This window comes from Anabrus simplex, chromosome 10 (assembly GCF_040414725.1).
Source record: "Anabrus simplex isolate iqAnaSimp1 chromosome 10, ASM4041472v1, whole genome shotgun sequence".
Classification (NCBI taxonomy): domain Eukaryota; kingdom Metazoa; phylum Arthropoda; class Insecta; order Orthoptera; family Tettigoniidae; genus Anabrus; species Anabrus simplex.
The window spans coordinates 46,832,844-46,846,322 of record NC_090274.1 but is presented as its reverse complement, the minus strand read 5'-3'; the positions used below and the strand labels follow the sequence as shown (position 1 = coordinate 46,846,322).

The 13,479-nt window shown below is 40.1% G+C and overlaps 1 protein-coding gene across 1 annotated transcript in view; it reads left to right on the top strand.

The window, feature by feature from the left end:
* LOC136882025 (oxysterol-binding protein-related protein 2) overlaps window positions 1-13,479 on the top strand; it is a 495,565-nt gene that overhangs the window by 72,347 nt on the left and 409,739 nt on the right. The window contains exon 9 of the mRNA XM_068229471.1: window positions 428-556. Coding sequence (XP_068085572.1) covers window positions 428-556 — 129 coding nt within the window. The remainder of the gene's footprint in view (window positions 1-427; window positions 557-13,479) is intronic.

Below are 13,479 nucleotides of genomic sequence, written 5' to 3'. Positions count from 1 at the left end.
CTACGTACCTAATAGCTCTCGACTTCAACAAAGATGTATTGCCTAGGTTACCTTAAGCACAATTCTGTCACTATTATATATCAATTCTTACCTCTATCAGTTTATTTATTCACATTCTCTTAATATTGTTGAATAATTTAGCAGTTCTTCCCGGGTGCATCCACTCTCTGTTCAATAAATTTACACCGGTATACAACTGAGTTTCCTGATCAATTTTCCTCCTATCGTCCTCATCCATAAATTTCTCTCTTATTTCCATTGTCTCTAAACAATATAAGATGTGCCCATTCCATTTCTTTAGAACATAATAAACATGTGTTATCATCCCTATTCTGTCGATGCTTTATTTTTGTGCACTCATGTTAACCACCGTATTCCCTTAATTTCCCCGTTTCTAACTATATAAACATATCTTTTTATCCATTAGGATTCCCTCCAGACTGCTGCAGCTCATCACCAGGTGTTGGAACACCAAATGACTGAGGCTGTAGCAATGGTAGAAGCTCTAGTTAATAATAGTCTTGGCTGTGATGCTATTACTGGAGTAGCTATCAGGGTGAGTAAAATAAAAGTTAAGAACTAGTTGTATTTTCATTACGTTATTTATCCCGTACTACTTTTTTACTGATCTTGTTCTTAGTTCTTTTTTAACTAAAACATCACCTTAATAGCTCCTTCTGTAGGTCGGTGGTAGTGTATCTGCCTGCAGATTCAGAGATCGCAGGTTCACTCCTGATGAAGGTAGTTTGCCTTTTGAAGGGCGGAAAAAACATCCGTTTGACTTGCCACTCTTATGGTGTCAGCATGTAAAAGATCTCCGGTGACCCATTTACCCAACGAAATTATTTAAAACTTTGCCTAAATCATCCAAGAGAGATCCGGTTTACTTTGCCATCTTGTAGAGGAAAATTGAACTTCAAACTTTACGTGCAGGCAGCCTGGATGGCCTCGAATCAAAATGCCTGAGGCTATATGATTATTACGAAGGTAATCCCAAAAATAAGGTCTCTTTTTTTTTTTTTTTAATATAAATACATAGACCTGTTTATTTCTACAATGGTTTACATCATTTTACAGCTTGGACATTTAGCTAATTTTCTACATAATCACCATTTCAGTCGATGCATTTTTGTAGACGCTGTTTCAGTTTCTGTATGCCCATGTCATACCAGCTCGCCACCATACTGTTCAGGAAGTTGTGAACCTCATCTTTCACCTCGTCGTCGGTACTGAATCGCTTTCCAGCCAAATGTTCTTTTAACTTAGGGAACAAGTGATAGTCACTGGGCGCTAAGTCGGGACTATAGGGTAGGTGGGTGGTGATATTCCACTGAAACTGTTGCAGGAGAGCAGCGGTTTGCCGGGCGACGTGCAAGCGAGCGTTGTCATGGAGAATGTTTACGGCCTTGCTCAACATTCTTCTCCTCCGGTTGTGAATTGCCCGTCGTGAGTTTTTTCAGGGTCTCACAGTACATGTCAGCGTTAGTTGTGGTCCCAGCAGGCATAATGTCGACCAACAATACCGTTTTTCGATCCCAAAACACAGTTGTCATGACTTTAATGGCAGACTGTGTTTGCTTGAATTTCCACGGCTTTGGCGAAGAGGGATGCCGCCACTGGCGTGATTGTTGCTTGGTCTCAGGTGTCAAGTGGAATGCTCAGGTTTCGTCACCCGTGACAATTGAGTCCAAATAGTTGTCGTGTTCGGCTGCAAAGCGTTCAAGAAATGAGCGGGAAGAATCAACTCCTTGCCGCATGTGGTCTTCAGTCAGCATGCGCGGCACCCAACTTGCACACACCTTCTGGTATTTCAAATTTTCCGTTAAAATTCTGTGAGCGGCGTTTCAGGAAACCTTAGGAACCAAAGTGCAGAGATCATCCAGGGTGATCCGCCGATCTTCACGCATGATTTGCTCAACCTTCAAGACTTTCTCAGCGGTAATTGATGGTCTCCCCCAGCTTTGTTCGTCGTGAATTTCAGTCCGACCGGCTGCAAACACTTTACACTACTTACGAACACTTTTGACATCCATGTATGACTCACCATACACTTCCGTCAGTTGGCGATGGATTTAAATCGGTTCAGTACCTTTTGTGTTCAAAAACCAAATAACTGTGCGCACTTCGTATTTGGCTGTAACATCCAACGGGAGCTCCATTCTTAACGGCTGCCAAGCCAAGACTGAGTGCCTCAGCGCATCGTGCGCATGTTTATATGCGAGCGCGGGAAACACTCTTCACAATATTGTGACCAACAGCCACACGAACAGAGTTCTGTATTTATAAAAAAAAAGAGACCTTATTTTTGGGATTACCCTTGTATTTTTATCACCTTAATGTCTACCAAGGTGGTTAGGTACTTACTCATACTAAACCAAAACGGTGTGTCAAATGCATGATTTGTGGAAAGGAGATGTGGTAGAGGAAATATTCAGTTATGGACAATAATTCCTTTCATTTAGAAGTTGTACCATAAGACTACAGAGATTATTTTGCATTATGTGGTTGGGCATCAAGGGTATGTACAGTAAAACCTCTAATGGTTTTGTAAGAAAATATTTTCCACCTAATTGATACCATTTTAGATAAAGCTTTTGTGTAAACAGCTGATGATGGTCACAAAGCGACCAAAACATGTACTGTTATTTTTAATGATATTATAAATTGCCAAAGGCAAAATAAAAAAGGTATCGATTAGGTGAAAAATATTTTCTTACAAAACCATTAGATTAAATAATCGATACAGCTATGAAGTGGATAGTTTGTAACAGTAAAACCTCGTTAAGACTTTTCTGCAGGGGACAAGGAAAAGGAACGTGATAAGCGAGAAAACGTACTACTGAATACACAAATAAATCCAACAGGGATATAGAAACACTGGATACAATTTTTTCGATATGATGGCATTTCATGTTGTGTATCCGCGGATACAGTGAAAACTATAGCTACCGTTTCTAAAGATAAGCAGAAAATATTAGAAGGTGTGAAAAACACGAGAGAACAAATATGAAAACATTTGCTTGGGATCATAAAAATATCAAAGTTTTATTGCAGATCACACTCTTTCGGAAACCAGTGGGTTATTAACCCGTGAGAGGGCACGTAGAATGTTCGAACGTCAGAGGTTGCTCACGAAGTTTTCCTCCGTGATCACGATAGAGAAAAAGAGAGCTTCACTTATGATATATTTGTGCGAGAATTGATATTTCTTTATAAGTGGAGTATTACAGTAACATAAATACATTCTCATAGGCTTAATACGTGTGCGTTAAACTAATATTTTCATACCTTGTGTTCAAAAATGAAATCTAGAATTTTAAACATTCGTTCTAACGATAACAGAATTTTTATAAAGCTGTGTTATATTTTACAGAAATAGTGAGACGTATTTAGGATCTTTTGTGTCTAAGGATGGCAACCTAAACACTGAGATTAACCACAGAGTGCAGTCTGCCTGGATGAACTGGAAAAGAATGTCTGGCATCCTGTGTGACAAAAGTCTTGGGATAAGAGTTAAAAGAAAAGCCTACAAGACAGCAGTGAGGCCAGCCATGTTGTATGGTGCAGAGACTTGGGCAACAACAAAGGCACAATGTAATAAATTAGATGTTGCAGAGATGAAGATGCTAAGATGGATGAGTGGTGTCACTAGAATGGACCTCACCGGGCGAGTTGGCCGTGCGCGTAGAGGCACGCGGCTGTGAGCTTGCATCCGGGAGATAGTAGGTTCGAATCCCACCATCGGCAGCCCTGAAAATGGTTTTCCGTGGTTTCCCATTTTCACACCAGGCAAATGCTGGGGCTGTACCTTAATTAAGGCCACGGCCGCTTCCTTCCAACTCCTAAGCCTTTCCTATCCCATCGTCGCCATAAGACCTATCTGTGTCGGTGCGACGTAAAGCCCCTAGCAAAAAAAAAAAAAAGAATGGACCTCATCAAAAATTAGAAATTCAGAGTAACAGTTACAGTGACAGAAGTATCTAAGAAAGTACAGGAGAGAAGACTGCTATGGTATGGACACATTATGCAAAGGGATGAAAGCTATTTAGGGAGGAGAGTGATGGATATGATTGTGCATGGGAATACAAATAGGTGGAGACCAAGAAGGAGGTGGACATAATGTAAGAGAACATCTGAAGGAGGAGAAATTAAGGGAAGATGATGTGTGGGGTAGGATAAAGTGGAAAAGACTTGCCAGAAACATTGAACCCACTTGAAGTGGGATAAGATGAAGAAGTAAGACATAATTAAAACACCGAGAAAACACAATATTGTTACCTACTTTAACAATGCGTGACGTAACTAATTATAAAATTACACTGGCAGTTTTTGACAAAATTCTTGAACACTTCCCAGATTGGCGCAAGTTTATCAAGCGATTTTCGTTCCTCTCTGCTACTTATATCGTCAAAGCTAAGAGCTCGTATTTTAAGAACTTGAAATGCTTGAGAGCCATACAGTTTTGAAAGAATTTCATACTAGTGCCAACTGATGCCCAAAGATCTTCCAAGTTCAGGTATGAAGCTTTCAGAATTCTTGACATATACAAAAGATCAGTCGGCTTAATTTTATTCATCGAGGAGATAGTGGGTTCGAACCCCACTGTCGGCAGCCCTGAAGATGGTTTTCCGTGGTTTCCCATTTTCACACCAGGCAAATGCTGGCACTGTACCTTAAGGCCACGGCCACTTCCTTCCTATTCCTAAGCCTTTCCTCTCCCATCGTCGCCATAAGGCCTATCTGTGTCGGTGCGACATAAAGCAAATAGCAAAAAAAAAAAAAAAAAAATATGCAGTCATTGTGTTCAGTGGCTCTTTCCTGGGAGTAATTACTTTAACTTTTTGTCTATTCATATGTTTTTAAATTTGGCTAGGGGCCAATGACCTTAGATGCTAGGCCCCTTTAAACAAGGAGCATCATCATCATGTAAATTTGGTTATGTCACTCACCATATCGTCAGTGAAGAAGTTTCCACACGTCTATTGCAGAGCATGCTTCAACGGCTTCTCTCTGGACTTCAGGTAAATGGGTTCGTATTTTATTGCGTGCAAAAGTCCTAACATTTTTAGACAGTTTGTGAACGTTCCACCGTGTTGTCCCACCTCTTCCAGTACTATGCAGGTTGGTTCATTGTATTTACTGTACTTCATCTAGTTTACCTAGTTCCTGTAATTCAGGAACATAAATTTCAGAGTAGGAGTCGTCTGCCAACACATTGGCATCATCAATTGGTGTCTCTTCTGCCTTTTTAGTGAAGAACAGTCTTCGAAATGGACCTTCTTTATTTGCATTTAGCAGTTCTTGCAGCTCCTCACGTTCTACAGTGTTTGACAGTCTCCAAATTCTTTCATTTTCTTCTTCCATATCAACGCAGAATGTAAGAAAGCACTACACCACTGAAATATTTACACACTGAGCATAAATGTTTGCGTAATTTCCGTAATAAAAGATGTCGCACACGGAAGATAACTCCGCCTCGCTGAGAAACGCGCGGGGTCGCACACGGAGGAATGCTCCAGGCGTTCACGAAAAGTGCGCTCACACCAACAACGTGATTGTTGCTGGGCTAAAACTCCCCCCACAGCTAGCCGACAGTTTGAGGAAAAGGTATTAAAAGGGACAGCTCGTAATCACAATCCTATGACATTACACAATCATAATTATTTAGAGCCCGGGCGAAGACTCCGTGAGCATCCTCTCACAGGTTAAACATTATTTTCTGGTCACACTCTTAGACAATGAATTGGAGGTTACACTCAACCTCCACCATGTACGACTGCAATTTTGGTTGCCATTTCGAGTCGACAAAACTTAGATTAGACCAACTCTGAATGATTGAGTTGAAACTCGAAGTTGCGAGTTTCAACATTCATGCTACCTCTGCACGCTTAAAAATGCGGGCGCCAGCCAGCCCACTTTCTGATAGTTTTTAATCTTATCTTCATTAGTAAGGAATTCCACGACTGTTTCCAAATCAATAACTAGGCTGTCACATGACAAGTGTGCACCACAGTAGTCAACTTCACAGGATTATGTTCCTAATCCAGGCGACAAGTATTCTCTACCCTTCACTGTACCACTCAGCACAAAATAAATTTCTAATTTCTGAATGGAGTGTGAAAGACAAACACAAGCAGGCTCACTGTTTTTGAGCAATCTCACTGCTAACCGGCAAGAAACCTGAACATTCCTGAGGCTAATGACTTGCTCCCCGAACATGCAACTTATCCTGTGAAGTTCAGGAATTCAAGGTGTTTTCCCATTATCACGCAACTGTGGCAAGGGCTCTTTCTTACCCGAGTTCGAAATCACGTTCCTTTCACAAGGGATGAGAATTAACATTTCCAGGGCTAGGAAAAATGTGATCGTTCCAAGTGGTAATAGCCAAAATTCCTAACGCGATAAGTGAGGTATCTTTATATAGATTTAGTACGATGAAAATTGGGACTTCAAATTTACAACGTGCTAAGCAGAAAAACGCATTGAGGTTTCACTGTATTTCATTTGGTGTCAGTTTGTTGGTTGCAATGCTTTCTGCAAAAGAAATACACTCCTGAAATAGTAATATGCCTTTACTCTCAACATTTTTAATGATAGCAGACCTGAAAAGTTCCCATGTGACACTGTATGAAGATGTTGAGATTGTCTCCTTTTCTACTGGTCTTTCTTCTCACACTACGTGTCATATTTATCGTATTATAATTTCCTAAAAGAATACTGTACAATTAGTCTGCGTTAGTACACAAATGTGTCTTAAAGGAAACTTTAAGAAAAATCACATATCAGGTACATATTTTGGCCCATTTCTTCAGCCTTAAAAATAAAATATAGAATTAATAAGACACTCTGAAACATAACACTAAGTTAATATACAATTAGTATGGAAGAACACAACTATGAGATTCTTAAATTGCAATTGCATTTTCCTATCTCTCTGCCTTCTGTGGCAGTTAATCACTACTCAGAGAGTAGCGCGCTTTATTATCCGCTGTCTGTATTACCAGTTATTTACAAGTTCACTTGCGTTTGAGTTTTCCTCTGGGCGCAGTCTTTTCCACTCACACACACACTTGAACATTCTACCTTCTGGCACATCAGACTCCTGAACTCCACATGGCTTCTCCCAGAGCAGTGTTCCAGAACAGTTCACTTCACAACTAACAAGTCTCGCTTAATTCAGGGAAGCTGTCTGATAGACTCCCGATGAATGACTCATGACGGACTCACACTGTAGTAGTTTCCACTTCCAGATCATCCTGGGCACCTGCGCCATTGTTAATCAGCTTTCCCGTTTCGCCTGGGAGTTTCCTCATCAAGAGACTCAACAATTTGCCGATTCTATTATTTTGCTCCCTGTAGGCCCACACCCACTGTTGTCACTCTCCTGACAGTATTGTCTCTCATGCCCCTCCCCCCCCCCCCTCCTGCATTAATCTGGGCCTTCATTGTCATAATACAGTATGTCCAAAATGGCAGGTATGTTTACTTTTATTCAAGATATAAATTTTCTCCTCCTCCTCTCCATCCCCACCCCACTCTATCTTTATGATATTTGGAATTGATTAGTTTACAGCTACATCTGGCAGGAATTTTTTCTTGTAATAATGATAATTGTGTTTGAAGGTGTGTACCGTTGTCACGAAAATGCAGTTAATCCATCTGTTGCCTGTCTTATAAAAAGATATTTAGAAATAGGAAATTGGTTTGTAATATATAAAACTTGTATAACTGTGACATTAAATGTATTTCTTCCATAACTTCGGTAGTTTGGTGGAAGGGACATTTTTAGGATGACTGGATGTGTATTTACCTTCATAATAGAAAAGCCGGGCTGAGTGGCTCAGACGGTTAAGGCGCTGGCCTTCTCACCCCAACTTGGCAGGTTCGATCCTGGCTCAGTTCGGTGGTATTTGAAGGTGCTCAAATACAACAGCCCCGTGTCGGTAGATTTACTGGCACGTAAAAGAACTCCTGCGGGACTAAATTCCAGCACATCGGCGTCTCCGAAGACCGTAAAAGTAGTTAGTGAGACGTAAAGCAAATAGCATTATTATTATTATTACATAATAGAAAATACCTTATGTTTTTACTTAATGTACATAAATTAGAAGAATATTTATCATTTTAAACATACATAATCTGTGTATTATTTGTGTAAGAATGTACGTGATATGGCACATCCAAAGACACATGTCAGTATTGGAATTGAGGGCAGTTCAAATGCAAACATTACATATTGCTTTTCTTTTTATCATTTTATGGATTAACTGTTTAAGTTTTCAGTATAATGCAAAGCAAGTCCTTCAGAGCTTACAAAATGCATGAATTTCTCTACAAAAGAAGTCCTTTGTTTGTGCAGCCACTCATGCACTGATTTCATCTTCATCCAAACAGGACTTCTTTCCTCTCATTGCCACTTGAGTGGGCCAAATGTGGTAATCACTAGGGGCAAGGTCTGGTAAATATGGAGGATGTGGAAGACTTTCAGAATTGAGGTCTTTGATGGTCTCAGCTGTTGACGGCCAGTATGGGGCCGAGCATAGTCATGTTGCTGCTGTGTCAAGCATGCATCACACCTTCATATCTCAAAAATTGAATAACAGACGGCTATTCTTCTTTTCTATATTTCTGTATTGGGGAGGCCATTGTTACACTGGTATTTTTATGGTAATTGCTTGTCTCTGTGGTGCTGATGCCATAGGATAGTCATTAGCCTTTGTAACAGTACTGCCAACGGAGAGAAATGTGATGCGACATTTTCAGTTTTTTACTGAATGTATAAAGTTTTCATTTGATTTCTCCTCGTGTGTAGTATTTCTTCCCATGTTAAACGAAAAATCCATTGAATTGTTGCATATCTTTTTAACACTAGTGCTGGGCTGAGTGGTTCAAATATTTGAGCTTTGGCTTTCAAAGCCCAGGTTGGCAGGTTTGATCCCGACTTAGTTTGGTAGTATTTGAAAGTGCTCAAATTCACCAGCCTGGTATTGGCAGGCATGGCAAATAGCTATTGTTATTAGGTACTACATCCTGGGTCAGTATGCTATATGCAGATGTGTCTTTAGTGTACAGCTCAGAAAAAGCTTGGACTACTCAATTGAAATGAGGCTGTTCAATTCAGGAAATGCAATATGTTTGTTCACATAATGGGATTACGTAGAAACTATGATGATGATGATGATTATCCTTCTTACATAAATACTTTTTTTACAATTTTATTGAGCGAAAGTCTTACTTAACTCTATAATTCTTAAATGTGGTCCATTGAATGTCCTCCACTGCTTACAAAATTCGTCTACCAAAAAAAGAAAAAGTACTTTGGTTGTCTGTGCAGCCACTTGTGCACTGCTGCCAGGATGTCTTTCCCCCCAAAATAACTATGAATGCATATAAATCAGGGGAACAAATTAGGAAAGTATATTTTGAGGCCCACCAAAAAAATCCACAGGCCCATTTTTCTTACATGATTTGCTGCATATAGCAAGATTGGAATGATTTCTTGAGAAACCAGTTTTGAAGGGAGTCATGTAAGCCAATCAAATTTCTCAACCCAAGTCTCTTGCACTTGTGTTGGCCTAAAATTTCTGTCACTCTTTGATGGACATTCTTGCATTACTGGTGGAGTACATTTGACAAGTTTAAAAGATTCAAAACATTCTTTGTGGAATTTTTTTCTGCAATTCTCTTTTAATTTCTGCTGCCTGTGTTACTGGAAGCTTACAGGCCTGCGGAAATAATTTAGATGCCCGGGTCGTGTGGGCGTCGCTTATTTTCACCCCTTATATAAATAATAGATTGTTTTCATTTTTCACCGGGCGAGTTGGCCGTGCGCGTAGAGGCGCGCGGCTGTGAGCTTGCATCCGGGAGATAGTAGGTTCGAATCCCACTATCGGCAGCCCTGAAAATGGTTTTCCGTGGTTTCCCATTTTCACACCAGGCAAATGCTGGGGCTGTACCTTAATTAAGGCCACGGCCGCTTCCTTCCAACTCCTAGGCCTTTCCTATCCCATCGTCGCCATAAGACCTATCTGTGTCGGCGCGACGTAAAGCCCCTAACAACAACAACGTTTTCATTTTCATTGAGAAAGAGAGGTGACGAGGGAAGAACTGATAGGTCTAGACGTTTAATATCTGGAATTAAGCTGATGATTCATCAGTAACATAAATATTTTAAAAAGATACACATTCAAAAGTAAGCATTTGACATTTTGTATTCACTCAATAAAAAAATAACAACAAATGTCTTTCAGTAATTTCAAATAAACAAGATTTTCCTTTTATTCAGGGCCAGGTAATGTAAAACTTTGGTAATTATAGATCAGTAAATAGACCTTTTAGGGGCTGCCTGGCCGAGGCAGTAAAGGTGTGCTTGGTTCACCCAGACGGACTTGGGTTTGATTCCCTGTCTGGAAGTCGAAATGTTTAAGAAACGAGATTGCCAGTTCCAAACGTGCATATGGCCCTGAGGTTCACTCAGCCTATACCAGAAATGAGTCTAGGCGTAGAGAGAACCGCTCTACCCCACCAAGTGCCAAAGTTACGGATAGTGGAAGCCTGTACCTTCCATCCCTCCCAGGGCCTTCACGGCTTTGCATTTTAACCCCTCAATCGTGACGTTAAAATCCAGGCTGCACCTACAGTGAGCATTATTTCTAGCCTATTTCCAATGCTGTTTGCGGTATTGTACGAATTTCGCTCATTTCCAAACGGGCAGGTGAAAAGAATCAAGAGACGCACAATAACATATTACATTAATTATAAACATATGCTAACCTGCTTATCCCTGGACAGTTGCATGTCAGTAAGGTGACTTTGTGTAGTAGGCACCCCATGCGTTCGTAATTCTTTACGTATTATCATGAACTATTTCTGCTTTGCCAACAACTCCGCCAGGACCTGCCGTGCTTACAAACAAACTTGAAATGTGTGCAAAGTTTTTAAAAATAAATAACTGCGAATATATGCAACATCTCTTGGCAATAATAGTAGCTCAAAATACAGCCAAAAGTTCTCTCTTCCTGCCATCTTACGATAAAGCAAATAACCATAACAAAATTCACATGGCATCATTGTGCCCTACACGCTGTGACCATAACAGACCAGTGGGCACACCATTGCACTGCACACGCTAGGGGGGGAGGGGGGGTGTTAAATAGACCTTACAAGAAACTTTTCCTTTGCGTTGCATTGTACGAGTTATGGTAGAGCAGCGTATAAAACCATCCAGGGTAGAACATTCTGGCCAATGCCAAATATGACTCTATTTGCCATGTCTGATCTAAGCCCTTCGCTGCCAGGCTTTGCTTACAAGTCCAATATTGATACTAACTTTCGATGTGCTATAAATTGAGGATTTGTGCATGACTATTGCAGTGACCTTATCAATTCAGTTCATTTAGACAATTTTTTTTCCCACATAAGGAGAAGAAATACTTTTTTTTTTTTCTTTACTGTATGTTCCAGGAGAGGAGAATTTCTTCTTGATTCATTCGACTTTTTTTACTCATGGTTAGTGACATGGTATTCTTCTTTAAACTGGTTTTTATTGTTTGCACAAGCTGCTTCTTTAGATAAGATACACTTTTTCTTAAAGATTTTATTTACTCTAGAACTAGCAAGCCATAAGTTTTAAAAATAATTAACTACTGACTACTGCAAGACCTTTTTTTTTTTCACTTTGGTTTGTTAAACCCACTTCTTAAGCCTCTTGAAATCAAATGCTATAGGCTATGGACTTTTTAGAAGGAAGAGTCTACACAAAGCAGCATATTTAACAAATTTATTTACCACATTTTTACAGCTTGTCTCTTGATTTTTACTGCTTCTTTTTACCGCCTCATACACCAATAATTAAGCATTGTATTCACCACTTTCTGAGGTCCATAATAACATTGTAGGAATGCTCTGATTAGGAAATATTTTAATAATGATGAATATTATTAGCAAGTGATTGCTCTTACCACCCATTTTTACTACACTGGTGCACAATAGACAGGTCTGTTCCTAAAACCCATCATTTGGATTGTTCTATATGCTTTTGCTTTGATGAGTTACAGCACATCATACACTAATTATTACCATATGCTATAGAATTTCATGTATAATTGTGGGATTTTCTCTGCTCCATTGTTTATTATTCTGTGAATTTGCCTTGCCATATAATCAAAACCATGCTTTGTCTTAGAAAATTAACCCCTTGGGCCGGTTCTATGTATGTGTCAATGCTCACGCTTAATAGCCACTGTGGTGGGGCGCCGTATGCGTGTGCGCTCTGCACAGTACTATGCAAAAAGAGCCTTTAAAATGCATGTGTCAGTCACTGATATACAAGTTCTAGAAACCTTCATCTTCGTAAACATCTGTATTTAACAACGAATATTTCATGTGCTTTTTGCTTTTGTCATTGAAGTGGGAAATAACTTGCCTTATGTCCGGCTACATGGTTAGCATGCTGGCGTTTGGAATTTTAACCATCATTGGTTAATTTCCTTGGCACAGGGGCTGGGTGTATGTGTTGTCTTCATCCTCCTCACGTCTATGGGCATCAAATCAAAAGACCTGCGCCTGGCGAGCCAAACCCGTCCTGGGATCTCCGGGCACTAAAAGCCATACGCCATTTCATTTTACTTACTTATGCTCTGTGTTGAGATGAAATGAAAATGCTGTCAAATCCCAAGCACCTTGTTCTTGACTGTCATCTGTGTTGATAATTTAAACTTTTTGTAATCAAAAGAGAAAGGTGAATATTGTCTAACCCCCTGTGGGTGGGGTGCATAGACGAACAATACACCCACAGTATCCTGACTGTTGTAAGAGGTGACTAAAAGGGGCAACCAAGCGATGCTGAATTTTGAACCGTGAGATGACCTGTAATTAGTACCATCACGTGAGGAACACCGTGATTCAGTTTTCCTTGCGATTAGTTCCACTATGTGAGGAATACCATGGGTCTGTGGGTGGATCACTACGGGTTTACAGTACTCGTGTACACTATCCGCCACTATGATGGAGGCTCCCCTCTGTCCAGGTTTGGTTGGAGCACCCCAAGGAGAAAAGAAAAAAAGAGGCTATCCTCACTGGCTGGGTGTCAGCATTTAGTTTTGAACATCATGGGTCTCTGTTTCAAGGAACACCACGGGTCTGGGCATTGCCTGTGATTGGTACCACTACATGAGCGACGCCGTGGGTCTGCGTTGATTTTGGAATTACTGTTCACTTTTAATATTGCAAGTTGGATCTGATTATTTTCCATTCATATTCATCCATTAATTCATCATCAAGTTTTGAATTGTCAGTGAATTTTAAATTGCCATTACATTTACTCTCATTTTGTTCAATTAGGGGCTGATGACCTAGATGTTAGGTCCCTTTAAACAAGCATCGTCATAATCATGAATATTGTCAGAAGTATCAATGGGCTGGTACCTTTCATATGGTCTTTCAGGTTTTAAAATTGAAATTGCTCTGTTAGGAAAGGAA